The 19,318-nt window shown below is 38.9% G+C and overlaps 1 protein-coding gene and 1 long non-coding RNA gene across 4 annotated transcripts in view; one reads left to right on the top strand and one right to left on the bottom strand.

Annotated features, from left to right (window-relative positions):
- Positions 1–14,546, bottom strand: part of myripa (myosin VIIA and Rab interacting protein a) — a 28,019-nt gene extending 13,473 nt beyond the window's left edge. The window contains exons 1-4 of one of the 3 annotated variants that reach the window (XM_018677804.2): positions 14,082–14,546; positions 12,530–12,703; positions 4,076–4,297; positions 1,662–1,798 (exon numbers count right to left, since the gene is read on the bottom strand). In XM_018677804.2, coding sequence (XP_018533320.1) covers positions 1,662–1,798; positions 4,076–4,297; positions 12,530–12,639 — 469 coding nt within the window. In that variant the 5' untranslated portion in view covers positions 12,640–12,703; positions 14,082–14,546. The remainder of the gene's footprint in view (positions 1–1,661; positions 1,799–4,075; positions 4,298–12,529; positions 12,704–14,081) is intronic. The other 2 variants (XM_018677802.2, XM_018677806.2) reach the window with 2 other exon arrangements.
- Positions 14,547–15,643: 1,097 nt separating this feature from the next.
- On the top strand, positions 15,644–18,622 carry LOC127142334 (uncharacterized). Its single transcript, XR_007812920.1, has 3 exons — positions 15,644–15,811; positions 16,388–16,472; positions 17,919–18,622. It is a non-coding gene; the product is annotated as an uncharacterized LOC127142334 (long non-coding RNA).
- The last annotated feature ends 696 nt before the right edge of the window (positions 18,623–19,318 follow it).

Below are 19,318 nucleotides of genomic sequence, written 5' to 3'. Positions count from 1 at the left end.
TGAGATGCTAAGCGGTGGCCTGATGCCAGCCCACATCAGTCCTCGTCCCGCAGGGGGGTGGGGGGTGGGGGGTGGGGTTGCCACATCTCTGCATCATCTGCAGCCAGCGACCTCTCCTCCACAAAACATGCATAATTCTCTAAAATCCCTTGTCTATTCAATCAGATCAGAGGCTCTGAACTAATGGCCTGGAGATCCTCCTGCTCTGTCCCTGACTAGACCTACATACTGGAGCATATGCTGCTGGGTGAACTATCTTATTCGAAGCACCGTATAGTACTACAAAAACATTTTCAGCATCGCTGGCACCAGCAAAGCTCCTAAGCCTGCCTGTATTTGTGCTGCATGCTTCATATTAAGCTGTGTAGAACTGTTACTGCTACTGACACAGTGAAGGAAATAAGACTGCAACAGCTTTCTACTCAATATGGAGCATGCTTTGTGTTGTCAAATTATCAGATATTAACAAATCAGTATCATAACTGTGCAAAATCTCACTGTCATCTGTTTAAATTGAAACCTCCCGGGGAAAACAACCTGAAATAACTTAAGATTTTATTACCAATCAACTATTTCTAGTGGTCAAGAATTAACTTTCATGCTCACTGAAAATATATCTGACATATTTAAAGTTAATGACTGGTAAAACAGGGAAAAATCATGAAGTGCTTGTGGATACCTGATGAATGTAAAGTCCAATATTCACCCAATCCATTACCAATCATTTTCTCAATTAAATCAAGTAATCATTTGTTCTATGTCAACAAATAGCAAAAAATGGCCATCACAAGTTCCTACAGCTCATTATGACATTTTAAAATGTTTTGTCCTACTGCCTAAAATCTAAAGATATTTAGTTTAATATCATGGTAGGCTAAGAATTTTTTTTAAATTTAAAAGCTATTAACTGATTACCAAAATACTTTATATTACATTACATAGATATTTGGAAAAGGACTACACTCTCTGTCAGTCAACTATTCAACTGAAGGTTTCAGCTCTATTCATGTGTGTTTTTGTAACAGCACCAGTGAAGTTTACATCTGCATCTAGCACATATACAGTACACACACACAAAAAGCTGCCATACTGGATAATATAACTGAAACAAAGCAGGAGTCCCTCATTCTCTGCTGAGCGGTCATATGTAGGAAGCAAACAAACATTAATATACTTGGAGTCTGGCAGCAGCCAGAATAATCTGCTGAAGTTATGTGAGATGAAAGCCAAGCAAGAGCTTAATCCTGTTTCACCCTCCTCCTAACTTCCTCCTCTCCACTGCTTTGAGATATGAAACAGCAGAAATCAGACAAATTCAAAACAAAATCAAGCTCAGGAAGTTGAGTTGATGTATGGTCTCTTATACAAATGTATAATTTCTCCTCAGAGGAAATTCTCCAGTAACAGTAATCTGTTTACATGATTTAGTGTAGGATTAGGCTTGTAGAAAAGAATTGAACTGGTCATATACAGGATTTACTTTAGGCTGCTTTCAGATGTCATATAAAAAAATTCTACATGTGCCACATAAAACAAGCGGAAGGTGGATTAACCGTTATATATACTCTAACTGTTTGTCTTCTGTTACGGTCTTGTACAGGTTTGCTCTAAATTTTAAGAGAGCACCAACCTAAAATAGTAAAATGAACAGAGTTGTTTACCACTTAGCCCTGAAAGCACACCATGCTCTGCCGTGTGCTTCTTGTAGAGAGTCTTCAGCACTTTGGCACTGCCATATCTCTTGAAGCGATTCTTCACATTAGTGTAGTACCACTCCAGTGACTGTGTCTTCAACAGCCTGACAGAGACAGACAGAGAGACAGGGACCGTGTCGTTTAATTTTCAGTGTGTGTCTGATCATAAACCTTTGGCAAAATCCACCATATATTTACTTTACATCACAGATGAACACATATAACTACAGGCAGCTGTGCAGGTTCACCTGCACTCTGCAGCAAATCAACACTGTTTTTGTTTCTATGATCGTTCCTCCTGAGATGGGAGAGAATGGAAAATGCAATGTAGCTGCTGCAGCATTTCTGTCTGAAAACAACACACAGACTGCACATATTTCAACTCATTTTACAACAAACAAAACTGTAGTAAAAACTATCAGAACAATTTGTCAGATGCTACAACACCTGACCTGACAAGGCAGCAACTCCCCTGTTCTGCCTGGTAAAATTACTGTTTCTGTCAGTGGAGTCTGGTATACAGCAATGTTACTGGCACTTTAAACAACACTTGGATTACATTGTAGTACACTGGGTGACAGGTATACTGTTCTTGCTCAACACTGGACCAATTACAAAGATTTTTGTCCGTATCAATCATTTATATCAAAAAAACATGAGACAGTAAAGCTTCAAAAATCAAGTTTGAAAATCCCAGAGTTATCTGATATATTTTCATGCTATTTTACAGTAAGTTACATGTTATTACAGTCATCTTTCAGTTACTACACTTCTTCAGAGCCTTGTGTATTGTCTGCAGTACACTGTCATTTATTATTACATGAATAATAGGTGCCCTGTCAGAGCGGATTTCGATGTAGATCCAGTTTATGTATGTTATGTATAATGTAATAACAATAACAGGATCATCTTCATGTTTCCTATTTAAGATTAAAATGAAGTAGGATTTAATTGAATGTTTAGGAGTGACAGCTGTAGGATACTGCAGAGATATTCATGTCAGCATGTGTAATGAGTTGCCATCTGTTCACAGTGTCAGTGAGTTTCCATGTGGCAGGAGCTGAGTGAGAGTGTGTACAGTAGGTGTGTTGACAGGAGGTGGAGGTGACACCCATCTTTAGTTAACTCCTGCAGTCTTCAGTATGGTGTCTCCTCGTGTTGACTGACTCCTTCATCTTTGAGGTGATAATTTTAGACAGAAGTAGACGTCTTTCTTTAGAATTCACCTCGGAAGTAATTGGACGCATCTGATGATGGGTCTGTTTTAGGCTGTTTGGAGACACCGTGTTTGGAGGCTCCTCTCTGTGTGGATTTTGTATGTTCTCACGTCTGCATGGATTTCCTCAATCTCACCATCAGACAAGGGCAGCAGAACCAGAGATGTGTGGTTTTTTTTAATTGCAGTCTTCTTCATTGCACCTACATTACCCACAATGCACCCTGACCACTGACAATCATGCTAGTAGCAGCTAATGTAGCCTCAAGCTGTTTGCCTCAAGCGAGGATGAGGAGTGGGCTACAGAGACCTGGTAAAATCACTTCTTTCTGACCCAGCAACCCCAGATTAAAAAAATAAAAATTCAGACTTGTTGTCTTCAGTCTCACCCTGGACTGACTCAAGTGACACCACAAAAACCTTTACACACTTTTTATACAACCCCCTGGCCTCCACACAGTTATTTTCCATCTCGCTATATAGGAGGCCATACACTACTTTCTGCATCATTACTACTGAATATAAGTAATAAGGTGCAGTATATACTGTACAGTATAATGCACATATTATAGATTTTAAAGAACAGAAAACCTAAACTCCCCCCAAATTTTAAAATGAAATACTTAAGCACACATTTTACAAATTTCCCAAAAGGTTTTGAAATAAAATCTAGAAAATGCTCTTCAGCGTTGTTGCTGGAGAATGTAAAAATCATCAAAAGTAGTACCACAATATATTAAATACAGTAAATAGAACAGTATGAAATAGATTTCCTTCTGTACATGAAGGGCAAAACCCAGATGTTTGTATGGCTGCATTCAAAGCTTCATCATAAAAAATTATCTTTATAGAAGAAATTGAGAGGAAGTCCTTTACACACAGATTTTTCCAGCGCCATAACCAAGTGAATCTCTTGACGTGTTGCATTGTCAGGATGAGTATAAATATTCTAGGCGGTGGTCGACTTCATCCTGTATTGTATCTTAGTGACTGTGTTTTGCGTATTAAGTGCTCAATCCATCTCTCCAGCAGCGGAGTAAGACCTTAATAACCTTTGACGTCACTGACTTTCATCCTTAACTTAGCCTCCTTGTATGTGGCGCACACACACACACACACAGAATCACCACACTCCCACCATCATTACTACTACCAGCGACCTTACCTGCTCTTCTGGCAGGTGGAGCAGAGCCAGGTTTTGTCCTGCTTGTTGTAGACCCGGCAGGCCTTGCAGACGTTGTAGCGGCAGTCCAGGCACTGACGCTTGGGGTTGAACAGGAAGGTGAAGGGCAAGCAGCAGCGGATGCAGCAGCGCTGGTTGAAGCAACTCTGCCGTGACAGGAGGAGGCAGCGACTGCCCTCCTCATCCAGCTCCTGCTTCAGTTCACTGTGGGGAGCAGTGGGAGGGAGGGAGGGAGGGAGGGATGAGAGAGGGAGGGAGAAGTGATGGTTAGAGGGAGAAAGATAGTGAAACCAGGAATGTGTGTGTTTGTGAGTGAGTGAGAAAGATTTATAAACAATCTATTAAAAATAGAGAAAATTTAAGTGTGGGTATATGTGTGATAGTGGGTGGGAGATATAGTTAATCTCTGTGGTTAAATAAACAGTCGTGGGTTTACTGTGTCAAATAGGATGATTATGACACAGAGTGCACATAAACACACACACACACACACACAGTCAGTCACATAAATCCTCTGCCTCCCTCTAATGAAGATGGAGCAGAAATTAAAGTGTTTTTTACAAATTCAGTCATTTCATTTCATCATTTTCTAAACATCTTTAAAACCTTAATGATGATTGAAAAAAGCTGCAATATCTAATACATCCCTCAGTGTATTCTGAGGTGGTGAAATGCCTTCATAGCGTTATCAAAAGAGAAACAGTTATTTGTAAATGTCTGATTGAATATTAAAGTATTTTTTCAGTCTACATCCATTGAAGCACTGCCTGCAGAGCTCTTGTAAAGGTTACAGGAGGAGGCTGAGCTGAATACTACATCAGTGTGTTCCCTCGACAGCAGCAGCAGCAGCTTTTCTGCCTATATGGCATCATAAACATTTATTATTACTTGAGAGAGCAACCTACCCAGAAGGTCAGTTTAGCAGCTGTTCTGGAGCTTTCTGTCATATAACATGATCTTTACAGATGAGATGTTCAAATTTACAATATTCATTCACTTTAAACCAGCAGACTTTTTTTGGTCACTTGGAGGCAGCAGAAACAAACAGAGAACACAACACTTGCATATTATCAACATCATGCTTTTTAGGTGATGCTGTGAACTTGTTAGCAAACAGCTGCCTATTTACAAATCCAACAGTCACAGAGCAGCACCACTGTTAATTTGGAGTCTTGTTTCTGGTCAATATTCACTCACTTTTTGCTCCATTTTCCCCTCCACCAACTCCTGAGAGAAATGGAGCTGCTCCACTATGTTCACCTGCTAGTTGCTACCTTAGAAGTACAGTAGATTTTTAGAGCCTTTCTCCACAGAAATCTGCTGCCTGCTGCAACCTTAAAACTACAAGAGCAGTGACAGTGAAGCTAAACTGAAAAGTTGTGGGCTGAAATGTAATGCTAAAACTTAAGAGTGAGTAGAATCTCTCACAAGAGATGTCATGCATTCATTCACATATTCAATGCACCTGTCAAATGTTATATATATCTGCAAACACTTCTAGTTTGTCTGCATAGAGATACGACTGAAAAGCACTGATCCACATCCACTTACAGTTGCACATGAATAGACATGTCAGGCAGGGGCTGAAAAAACAATGGAATAAGAAATTATAGTCTGAAAACAAGATAGATGGAGGCAGAGTAAAAAGACAAATGGAAAGTGTTGTAAATATGTGTCAAAAAAATCCATTATTTTCACATCAAGTCTGCAGAAGCATCAGCCTGACTGAATCATTTATAGGTGATTACTTCTGGAGACTGATGGAGTCTGACAAGATGAGGACAGAGGCAGGAAAAAAAACAGACACTGCTGGTGTTTACATTAGTTTCATTTCACTTTTAAAGTGACTAAACTTCAAAATGTGAAGTAAAAACCATAACACCCCCTCCACCCCCCCACCCCACACACACACACACACACGAGCTCTGGTTTTTTAACTCTGACTTTTGTCCTATGTAAATCAATTGTTTAGTCTATAAATGCCTCTCACAATCTTCTCAAGCCCACAGTGACATTTTCAAATGTTTTATTTTGTCCATAAAGTGGTCTAAAGATGCTTAGTTCACTATAGTGAGAGAGGAATCCAGCAAATGAGAAGCTGGAACCTCCTGTTAAATTTGGGCAGTTTTGCTTAATAAGAAAAACACTTAATCGAAATCAAAACTGTTCCACTGATCATTTCTAACAAAGCTCAACATGCTGCATGACTTAAAACTTGTCTTGTTGATTTGTTAAAAGTCACATTTCTTGAACATTAACCCAGGCGATTTAAACAGCACTGACCTTCAGGTCGCATTTTCCAAAAGTCTCAAACTATAAAAATTTAACAGTGTCCCTCAGATGCCTGTCTGACAGAGCGACGGCCGCCCTCTCACTACAGCAGCACACTCCATTAACTCAGGCTCACTGGACATTATAAATAACTCTGAGACAGAACACACACACACTTGCGCACACTCTGACAGACTCAGTCATAGCAAGATACAAGATACTGAAGTAACATTCAGAAATATACATGAGTCTTATAGAGAGAAAAACTCAACTCTGACACAGCAGGATGCTGTTGACATGCAGACACAAACAGCAGCGACAATAACATTTCTCTCATATGACAACACATGAAACATACAGTACATGTTCAGCAGCTCAGGCCGTATAGTATCTGTAGTGCAGCTCTGTCCTCATACATCCTCATCTAAAGGAGCTCTCTAGCTTCAGGCATAAAGAGAACATGCAGAGGATCGAGCTGTGTCAGCTGCAATAATCCTCAGTAAAAGTCTGTTTCCTGATGTCTACTAATATGTTCTCACATGTTTGTGAATATGATAAGTTGTTTATTTTCTAGTGTTTGAAGATGTGAATTGGGATCTGTTTTCTTTTCTTTTAGGAAGACGACAGTCACGTTGTTTATTTTGCGTGATGTGAAATAGACCAGCTGTGCTACTTTTTAGCAGTAGAAGGCAGCATGAGGCTGTGGTCTAACACTGACTGCCTTGTCAGCTACTGTTTAACTAAAAGAGTTGATTAAGACAAACTGAGAGCTTTGTTTCAGTAGCATAGGTTACAGGGGTATAATAGTAGATGAATGACAAAATATATATTTCAAATGTGATGTATTCTGTCTGTTAAAAGTACAGATAACCCTGATGACATGTTATTTTCTCCAAAGCCACAGGAAACTTTACTGATTTTCTGTATTTCAGGACTTCTTTTTTTAAACTGTTAAACTGGAGCGCTCACCTGCCTACAACCTTTAACGTAAACTTCACCTCCGCAGACTTCCTCACTCAGTCTGCCAAAATTAATATCAGTGCTCTAAGTCTCTACATGTGTGTATGGGAGTGCATGAGCGGGAGTGTGTGAACTCCGGAGGTGCAGAGTGCCAAGCAGTGTGTGTGTGTGTGTGAATATGTGTGTTCATGTGCTGTGTGTGGGCGGGAGACACATGCCAGCAATCCCCAAGTCATCAGGCGCAGTGGCAGTGAACTGACTCCTGTGGCTTGTTCCCGAAAAACTGTTATTCTGGTGGAACACTTAACAAGATAAACACTGTCTGACATTTGTGCTACATCAGTATCACCACTTTTTATTACATTAGATTCTATTATTTTACAAACTGATACATAGCTAAGCCAGAGTAGTGTTAAATCCAGTAGGTATTTCTTGAATCTGACATTTTTTTAAAATATAGATTTTTAAACGATGGATGTGTGAGCTGTGTCAAAGACAAATTTGACAATAAAACTTATATTTCTGATTTTTAAAATAGCTCCATATTCTAATTTGTTCTGAATATGCACCATTATTCTAAAACTCATCCTGCACTCACTGATATAAACAGGATGGGCAAAATATTAAAACACCTCTCTTTATAATGCAGTTCAGTACAGCACACCACAATCAATCATCACTACTCTGAATCACTTTCAGCAAAAAATTATCATAACTTTCATGAAGGGAGGTTTTATTACAGGACTTATGTATTAGACTCCATTTGTTTTGGCTAAATGTTCCTAATAAACTGCCTATGTGCATCTCACAGCTGGTTTATCAGAAACTGGATACAAGATGTGTGTGCAAGTGTGTATGAGCAAAATCTACGTACATGTGTTTACATTCCTTTGCATGCAGCTGCTAAACTTTGCCTTATGTTAGAAATCTTGAAGATGAATTAATTGGTTCATTCTTTAAGTAATCTAACAATTTACACAAGATTACACAGGATTACTGAAACTGTAAACACAGATTACAATATAAATGTACACACACTAAGTAGGTGTGATTGATATCGCTGTTAGTTAAGCCTGACTGTTCAAATAACCTAAAAAAAAAAATCTTTAGATGTAACGTTTACTGCAGTGTTTCAAAGCCTTTACACTGCTCAACAAACCCACGGCTGGAAAGTACATGAATCTCTCAGATCTGATCCTGAGCTCTTTCTTATTTTCTTTATTTCTCTTTCAACTACTGTTGTCTACATTATTGTGTTGCAACAATCAGGTACAATTCAGGGCGGATCTTATCCAGCAAAATATCAGTGTGGTTATCGATGGTTGTGTGATATTTCTCTGTCACATACACGAGTAGTGAAGCAAGACTGAGTCCGGATCGGCTCTGAGTTAATCGACAGTTCCTCTCTGCACGTCTTGTGCAAGGTAAAAGAAAAGTATTGGGCAAGAAAATTCAATATTATATTCAACAAACTCATCTGTATTCCCTCCCAAACTTCAACTGTAGGTGCTGATTGCTTTCCTAGATGTACTCCCCTGTCTATCACTCATCGCTGTTTGACATTCTGCGGGGCAACTGAGTTTCATCTCAGGGGACGTCAGTGCAGAAATTGAAAAGCAGGATGCATGAAGTCGGAGCCCGCCTAATGACTCGAGGACTGAGGAAGCAGACAAAGTGCACAACCTGCATGACACAGGGGATCTGCCTCATAGATGTGTATCTGTATCAGAAAACCATACACCATCTCATGGGTCAGTCAACTTCTGCTTAAGAAGGTATGTTATGTGAAAGTGTTTCATTTAGCAGCTTGGCTTTTGAGTGCTGTAAAGATGAATATTATATCACAATAAAATGGAACCTAGTAGTCACTGGTGTCAGCTGATAATGGTGGGCCTTATAGACACACAGGTCACAACACAATTTGTTACACACAGGGACATAAAACTAGATACACCTACATAAAGTGTTGTTAATTCTTCGGACATTAGCTCTTCTTGTTTGTTTTAAAGGTGATGTTTCCCAACAGTGATGTGCTGTGTATGAGGCGACATTAGTTCAGGATTATACAGCTAATCAGGGTTCAGACCAGATTATGACAGGGTTTTAATTAGAAAAAGGGAAATTGGCCAAGCCGAGATAATGAACAATAGTTGCTTATTGCAGACACCCTCACTTGTCAGTTTATTAGGTACATCTAGCTAACACTAATGCAGTCCAATACAATAAATGCTCCTGCAATAAATCCTCTTGCAATGAAGGTCATAATGTTCTCTTTATGTTGAAACTGTTTTAAAGAGGTGTTGATTCAATTGTTTGGACATTTTGGAGGCTGCAGTTTGTGGTGCTGTTTTTATATTATTGCAGTTTTACTGGTGTTACTATTATTACTATTATATCATTTATATCAGTGAGGTTAGGCTAAATAACAGAGAGACATATCAATATAATGACATAGAGTTCAGCAGCACCATGCTGCTTACTGCAACCCTACACCTAAGGGTTACCTTAACCTAAAAACCAAATCTTAACCCTTAAAATGTAGTCTCCACCCAGAGGGATCTCAACAAGTCCCCAAGGGTTGGTGTGCACACCTAGCCCACCAAAATGTGTGAATATCATAAATCACTATTTAGGTGCAGACTAATCCAAACTAAACTAATCCAAAAGAAAATTGGATTAAGATTAGCTTGTAAACTGAAATAATGTGGAACTGTTTGTTTATTTGACAAGATAAGGAATTGTTTTCTTGAATAGATAATGCAATAACGCTGTTTTATTGATTAAACAACTTGAGTAACTTAACTTTTTGAGTTTAAATAAAATTTATCTTCAAGATGAGTTTACAGAACTTAAGTTTTTAAGATGAACCTCACAAATTATTTTTACAGTGCACAAACTACATCCTCCAAAATGACCATGAAGATAGGATTCATTACAGGTCTAATAAACTGCCCACTAACTGTATCTGCAATAGGCAAGTATTAATTATTATACAGCTTGTTCAATTTACCACAGGGAGAGGGGCACTTGGACACACTGCTTAACCACCACCTGCCATGGCAACCCCACCTCAGATAAGCAGCAGAAAATGGATGGATAATCAGTGAACCAAGCCTGAGGGAGTTTAGGAAGTGTCTCTGTGATATAGTTTGTCCACCAGAGTGTAGTGATTGATTTCACTATTGAACTGTGAAATGTTCCGCTTTACAACTTAAGGATTCAATGTCTGTAATCATGATCTATCCATTAAATGCAGCACAAAGACAGCCATGTTGTTTGTTTCTCTGTGGGATTTATGTTTAAGCACTCACAGCACTTGGTTAAGGTTAGGGCAAGATTATGAACTGGTTTCATACAGAAGAAGTTCACAGCGACCTCTGACACAGTGTGTTTAGTTATGTTTAACCAAAGTATTGACTACGCTGCTTGTTTTCCCATCACCGCATATTTTTACTGTATATCCAGACTGTTCCATCATCCATCATCATAAGAAATGACTCCAGGGATGAACTTGCACCATCAAAACTAGTATATAAAAAAATTCCCAGCAGATTGTCACATACGTCAAAATACAGAACATGGCGCTTGGGACAAATTTCCACATTAAGGCCTTCCGCAGACGTGAAACTGCAGGAAATTACAGCAGTTGATTTTATCTTGCGTGTGTGGTCCTTAAACACTAAAGTCTTATCTTTTGACTGGGTTCCCTGATCAGTGAAAGCAAAGGATTAATGTTATGTGAAAGGTGTTTTGGAAGTAAAGCAAGGAGGAGCAAGCAAAGGCATCATGTGGGAATGACCTAACCAAGTCATTGTCAACCTCTGAATACAAATAATTTCCAGCTATTATGCACCTCTCTCATTCTCTGCCCAAACTCAGGCTGATATACAACAGAGACACGTTTCAAATCCACCCAATTAGCATATGACTCTTTCTGTCCATTCGTATTGTGTTTGAGCTCTGAGGGCTTGATAGAAGTTTTGGAGGAAGCCAGTCTGAGTACAACAGGAAAGGGCTGTCACTTCCTGTCCACTGTTTAGAGGACAGACCTCAGGGCAGAGAGGCAGGATGGGAAATCTCCTCTGGGGACCAAAAATACTTCAAATGCCCACACAAGTCTCACACAAATAAGTCACAAGAATTATGTAAAGGCACACTGCTTATACAGTGGGCTATACTGTATTGTAAAGCTTAGATGTTAGCATAAAATTCCCTGTGATAAAAGATGAACTAATGAAAATTAAAGCAGCTACTGAAATTACAATGAAGACAATGTGATAATGTGAGAGAGATCACTCATAGTGATAACCCTATAGAGAATTGTCACCTGTAGCTCCCCTCAGCTTTACAGAGATTTGTTTGTCTGTCTGTCCCAAAACTTTACTGTTGTGGTTCACACTCACGCTGTTTTCAGTGTAAATGCAATGGCAGAGTCAGCTGGTGCACACTGAGGAGCATTTAGCAACCGAAGAGCCAGATATTTCCCTCAGGAAACAGTCAACAGAGCTAAAAGAGAGTGAATATTAATCTTACATTCATCAAGTGGAAACAAACTCAACTCCATATTCACTCTCCTTTCAGCTCTGTTTTGGTCTCCATTAACTCCTGAGAGAAATATTTGACTCTTTAGCTGCAAAATGCTCCACTGTGTTCACCAGATAGTCGCTGACTGTGTCTGTCTGTTGTTTGGTGCTGGACAGGTAGTGTACACTGGGTTTATCAGAGCTTTTATTTACTTTACCAGCCAGTAATGAATCAGTAATTATAATCCAGTAACAGATGTCATTCAGAAATGGCCCATTCAGTGTAAGGAGTGCTTTGCTTTTGGCCCTTAAAGTACATTGTGACGCTATTACTTTTGTACTTTTTATTACATGATAGTTTGAATGTCTGACTCTTAATTGTAACAGAGTATTGATATTATGTGACGTTTCCACTGCTGTAAAAGATCATCACTGACTCTAAGTAGTCGACCTCGTCTTTCATCATAAAGTGATAAAGAGGCTGAGGATAAGTAAGAATGAGTAAGAGTGAGTCATTCTAAAAAGTGATGAATATATAATGACCTAATTTAAAAAACGATTTTTCAGTGTTAAACTTTTTGAGTAATCAGTTTGCAATTCAGAGACTTCCATAAAAACAGGTCATACAGCTGCTGTTTCAGCTCAAACTTGTGTCACATTCACCGTGGAGATCAGAATTCACCTGAGACGCTCTTCTTCCTTCTTGCGTAGATTCATGTCCCTCTGCACCACCTGCAGCACATGCTCCGCCTCGCTGTCCGTCAGTCCCGACAGATCCAACTTCCGCCCCATTGCTGACAAATCTCTGGCTGACACTCAACCCGCTCTGACCAATCAATCAGCTTGTTGTTATCATCTAAGGGAGAGAAAATTACACAGTATGTCAAGAAACACGACACTAAACTGGAATGATACTCAGCAGAGCGCAGACCTCCTCCAAGGCCAAACAAGTCGACAGGTCTGTCTAGCTCTTATAATAGAAAAATAAGATCCACGTCTTCAACTGGAAAAACACAAAGGAACACACACAAATAGTTAATGTGTACTATTAGACCAAAAATGTACAGTAAAGTAGATTTACTCAAGTACTTTTTTGTGGTACTTACACTTCACTAGAAGAGTTCCATTCTTCAAACCTCAGTTCCAACACATTTCAGAGGAAAATACTGGTCTATTTTACTTTTATTGACATTTATCTGACATAAGAAGCAAACACAATAAGCTTATAAAATACAATACGCTGGACTGATTCAGGGTAGGCTTCTGGTATGTTGTGATAAGCCTATAAAGCATTTTAATCAGATATACATTGACTTAAAAGCATATCACTTGATAGCATTTATAACTTTCTCTTTACATCAAATGGAAACAAAGCAAAAGCTACAAGCGTTTCACTGCTGTGTGCCTCTCTGTGGAGGTTTGGGGATATTTTTGCAGAATATTTGAACAACTCTCTCCTCTAAGAAATGACATTTTAATATTTGTATTCAAAGCTCTACAACCTTCATATGTATGGAGAAATCTTGTGGGAAATAATTCATGTAAAAACTCCTCACTGTCATGTTGACTGACTGTACTATAAGACAAGCTTCCCTGCATCTGCTGCATGACAACCGTCTGTGGTTGACATTATAAAGTTCAGAGCAGCGTCTGTAAGCACTTAAAACTCATTTCGACGTCCTATACAAGCCACTCACACAAGTAAATCAGGGGTATTAACCCCGAGCAGGATTTGGGATTTCTGCATTAGCATTCCTGAGGAGGACCCCCCCCCCCCCCCCCCCCCCCAGTCAGACATGAAGCTGAAGCCAACTTTTTTTTCATGATTGAAGCCAAGATGACAGAAAATCAGGGTGTCTGCATCTGCAGTGAATCCACGTGGATGTGCAGCTTTAGCAGCACAGTGTTTATCTTTACATCAAATATCGCGATCACGAGTGTGTTTTTTCTTTCTTTCTTTTTTTTGCACTTTTCATGCATCAGATGTTAGAAGCCATTTTACTGGGATGTTTAACAACTATTAAAATCTATAGAAACCACATTAAACACCAGAAATAAAGAGCACTATTCCTCCAGAGTGATCACAGACAACTTTTAAGAAATGATTCTTGAAATATTTAGTCCAGGCTGCTGACAGTAAACACTGATATAATTTCCTTTAAAGATGTTGTAGGCATTTCATCTCCGAATCTGTTCCACAAGAGTCACACAAAATTAAATGTAGAGAAACTCACCGATCTGAGTGCGCTGCCTTCGCTGGTTGAAACCAACAATAGTTCACCTTCACAACCGCACAAAGGGGAAAAACACAATCCGTTCACTCCCAGTGTGATTTGTGTCACTGCCAAAAAATCCACTAATATCCAGAGTCTCAATGAGTCTTCATGACGCTATTTTTAAATCTTTTTGTCCGAAACAATGGGTTGAGGAGAGGTTTGGTGGGTGACCCTGAGCAGGTCTGATCGGTGCAAACCTGTCCCGGTTGCTGAGAGAAAATCAGGATAAAGCGTGGTCCTGGACCACATCCAGTGTTTCTCTGCGGGACACAGCGAACTATAGGAAACTTGGAAGTAAAAAAAAAAAAAGTTTCTTAACAAACGAAAACATGTTTATTTATCACGTTAAGACTGATTCTGATAGTTATAAAAGTGTATCTTCTTTGAGGAAATTCCTAACGAAAAAAAAAAATTTAATTTCGTGAACACACACAGATGCCTTAAATGTACAATGTTTAATTCTAGATCTCGATCTCGGTTCCTTGACTCCTGGCCGCCACAGACTGATGAGACAATCAAGACCAGGTGCACAGGTGTGTCAGAAGAGCAGGTGACTGAGAAGGACCGGAAATCGCTGAGGGCACCTACTGGACAGGTGGAGAATTACATCAGTGGAAGAAATATTAACAACGTTTACTTCTGGCGTCGCAGTTGTGACCTTTGACCTCTCTAAGAGAAGTGGGCGTATCACAGCATCAACAGTACTTTATACGGCTGCACAAGGGAACAGTTTAAACTGAGTCATGGATGTAAACATGTTTTCTATGTTACATGCTACTAATAAGATGGCTTAGTAATAATACAGTAACCAGTAAATTCTACTTTTTAAATGTCCATTGTTGATAGCATTCTACATGCATGTTTTTAAAAATAATAAATCATAGCAACTCATTAAATTTGAATTCTAAATGTTGCATTTTACTTTTCTTTTAAAACATGTTCACTCTCCTCCAGCAGTAACACACTTCCCACACATTCATACTGGGAGCTGCCCAGTATAAATCAAGTCCATCACTCGTACTTACAGAGATGCTCCATTGGAACAGCAAGTGATTTTCTTATTTGCTCAAGGACACATCAACACATGCAATCTTTCAGTATTTCAGAATAATTACTTGCATTTCATGCTATGAATAAAATACCCCGCACTTTTGTTTCTCACCTTTTAATGCAACTAAGGTGCAAAACAGGTTGGTTTTGTCAAATATTTCAATACCATATTCTCTAAGCAAGAGGTTGTAGAAGAACCATGAAGTTTGTGTCAGTGCAAGGCCAAACATTATCTCATGTTACTGTTTTGATCGGGTAATGTCTGAGGAGGGACTGCAAGGGAAGGAAACAGATTTATCAGTTAAATAAACCAGAGGTCAGTATTATGATTCAACTGGTCCTGAGGTTAAACAAACAATTTCAATCTGTGCATGTGCGTGTGGATGGGTTATCTTGTGTCTGCGTAAACCCTCTAAATTGCTCTGTCGTTCTCCACATGAAAGTGGTTGGCTGGAAGTTAGTATATAAAGCTCTGTGTGAGTCGCGGCTGTATCAGACTCCTCAGTTCATCAGCCATGGACAAACGTTTGCTGCTGGTTGTGCTGTGTCTGCAGGTTTTCCTGCTCATCACATCCTTCACCTCTACTGATGCAGCCACTCTGTCGAGAGACTATTATCATCGACCACCTTCTGGTCAGGTAACAGGATCCACTGTGAGGACTGTCTGGTTGTTGTTACAAGGCTCTTGACTTGTGTTTTCATAATTAACTGTCTATCTGAATATCAAACATGTTTCTGAGGGAGATCTACAAAAACCAAGCTTGGTAATGCTCACAGATCACAGCATGCAAATTTCATGTTAATAACGTTAATAATCACATTGAGTCTTGTCATTCAAGTCATTGCAGACTGTATTAAATCAAGGCTGTGATTTTTTACTGCCAAATGCTGCTAGCACCTAAACACAGCATTGCTAAACAAAAGAATATTGCTGTAATAATTTATAGCAGATACTGTATTACAAGATTGGATATTTGAGCTGGAATGTTAATAAAAAGAAACACAATGCAGATGGTTTTACATTTCCTACAATTGTAATAGCTAGGAGACAGGGTTGTGTGAAAAGGTTTCCTAATGTTGTTTAGAATCAGTTCCAATCACCAAATGGATAAATCTGGACCAAAATGGATCAGTTATTTTAATTATTTAAAAACAGCAGTTGCAGTTTGAAGTTCATCAGTTCATTGGGAAATGACACTTGCAATTTGCTCTAGATGGGGCGATGGAGATCTAGAGTTAAAAACCCACTATCCAGGTGTAACTGGAAACCAAGAGGACGTGCAGTTGCGGGTTACAGTGGTAAGACCAAGTTTGTTTAACAAAGTGTTTATTCCTGTCCATCTTACAGTGACATGACTGAATCCCCTAGAATTTCAATGAACAGTTGCTGAGTATCATCATCACAGAAAAGTCGATCTAAAGTTAGTATGAGATATATCTAGATGATATGTCCCAGAGTCTTGTCCAAGGGCATTGGTTTGATTTTGACATTGGTGGGGCTAAGGATATAACACACTGATGCATGCCATATGAACAGCGAGGAACCATGGGCCTATTCAAAGCTTTCATTTCAAACACATACTGATGAGCCACTGTTTAACACCACATCATCAGTCTAACATTTATCACAACACTACTAACATATTGTCTAGTCATTATTCAATCTCACCTGTGACCCTGTCTCTCCACTTGAATCTCCTCCTCTGTCTGAGCTACTACACAGTCGGATTGCTTCTGTCACCTGACAAAATTCATTCATGCATACCGCATGAACAATGAGGAAAGATATTTATGGCTTAGTTGAGTGTTATTATTACCATTAAGTTTTAGTCTCAAATATTTGTCACACATGACACGTGTGGCTCCCAGCAAAACTAGACAGGGACAAGATCTGTTGATCAGCATATTTACACCATACCAGCAACATTACAGAAAACTGACACCTTTCACTGTCACTGAAGGTGAGGGGCAATAGTTTTCAGATGTGCTCCGTTTCTTTTTCGCTCCCTTTCTCTCCACCTTTCTCTGTGTGTTTCTCTCACCCTTGCTCTTGCCCTGAACACAGGTGCATTGAATTTATAATAAAATGTAGCTAAACGTTTTATTTTTGATGGCCATTTTCAAAGTCAAACCCAATGTAGAGGGATAGTGGATGTTGTGGTCAGTAGACAAAAATGTTCATGACTGACCTTCTTACAGGTGGTGAGGGGAACTTTTCCTGTGATGTACCAATTTAACAATTTAAAAACAAACAAACAAAAAAAAAACAAACAGCAATATATGGGTGGCCTTGAAAATCAACAATCAACAATCAGGATGCCTTGCCCTTGAGGGATGGCCTCTCTTCTGTGAGCATCCCTCTATCTAGGGTGAGGTTTATGCACCCGGCTATCCCACCACCCCATATTCCCCTCACAGTTACAAAAGAATACTCACCGTGAATCTTAAAATCACCACAAGGCACTATGCTTAAAAATACCAGTGCAACAATTAGCAATTAAACCATCAGAGTCAAACTGAGATGCTGTGAACACAGATTTGTCCTGATCAAGGTCCACAGCTATGGCACCTGTTAAGCAAACATGTCCAATGACTTTAGGCTACAACATGGGAACATCAGCAGGACTTCAATCAGATTGTCCTATTTACTTTTGAAGCAACACAACCAATTGTCTATCACATTTCCTGAACTACCATTTGGTTACTGAAGCTTTTATTTCCTGTCTTTCTCTTTTCATCCTCCAGACCCTAGACAGACAGAAGAAGGATCGGGTGCTATACATTTTGGTTATACTTACTGAGCTGCTTCCACAGAAATGGGTTGTGATAATGTAGCTGCTGCCTGTCTACTTGCCTACTTTGGTGACTATGACTCATGTAAAATAAGGAGAATTTCTGGAAAAAGAATAAATTACTGAATGGATACAGAGGTGCATTAAACCAGCAATACTTCATTTTTTAAGGCCCAGATAATCTTAACAACCTACATTTAGGTATTTAGTCTAAAGAAGGATATTGCTATATCTGAAAGTTTGTTGTTGGAGTCAGTGACAATGAAATTCTCACGAGTGAACATGAATTATACAAACAGTATTTCAAAGTAAAATAGTGTGTGATTAAATCACACTTGTGGCATAATAGCACTCTATAAAGATACATTAATACAAGTGAATGTGCTGCATTCAACATCGTAAATAATCTGAAATATTCCTACTGTAATGGCAGATTTTTTCTTATGCAATTAAAGGTTAAAATAACTTCATTAGCTGATTGCGTGTATTGAACATTGCATTGTATTATATAAAATAATCATTTGATGGGTTTTACCCTCCATCTTATGCATTCCATGTATTCATCTGTTTTATTTTCTGTATAATGTTACACTGATTATGACATTCAATCTGTTTTTATGTCCATTCTTTTCATGTAAAGCTTTAATTTCTTCATTGTTAACCACTTTGAGCTGCAATACTTGTATGAAAGGTGCAATACAAATAAAGGTTATTATCGTTATTATTATTTTCATGACTATTATTATTAACTCTCTCCTAATCTGGTGAGTAAATGCACCATTGATTACTATTATCACGTAGGACATTTCAAAAAGGTAAGAATATAAGGTGGTGCATGAATGTTCGTCACTGTGTTGTAAATGGAAGGAGGATCTTTGCCTAAAGAAAGTCATCAAGAGAAAGAAAGAAAGAAGAGCCACAGATGTGATGATTTTCAAGTTTATCTACTCTGTCTTGAAATAAAAACTCCCAGAAGTTACACTGTAAATAAACCTTGCCAAAAATATCACTATAGTAATTTCAGCATTTCTGAACATGCCCATCAAAGGCAGTAAATACAAGGGCACTGCCAGTGACTTAGTGTAAAGACTGGAAATGGGGCAACACCTAGTTCTTTCTGAGGATAATAACATTTGCTCCTCTAAAGTTCAATAACTTACATGTTTTATCACACTTGTTTAATCCATACAAAAAGCAAAGTGTAAAAATGACAAGTAGGGGTGTTATGTGTATACAAACAAACAAACAATCAAAGAACCCTGGCAACACAGGAATATAGGCGTTAAAATCCTGAGCTTCATGCTACCACAGGTTCTCTGGACAAATTGCACAAACTGGGTTGTGGCAGTAGTT

The sequence above is a fragment of the Lates calcarifer genome, linkage group LG4 (genome assembly GCF_001640805.2).
Source record: "Lates calcarifer isolate ASB-BC8 linkage group LG4, TLL_Latcal_v3, whole genome shotgun sequence".
NCBI lineage: Eukaryota > Metazoa > Chordata > Actinopteri > Centropomidae > Lates > Lates calcarifer.
Note: the sequence above shows the minus strand (reverse complement) of the source record. Positions and strands in the feature narration are given on the sequence as shown.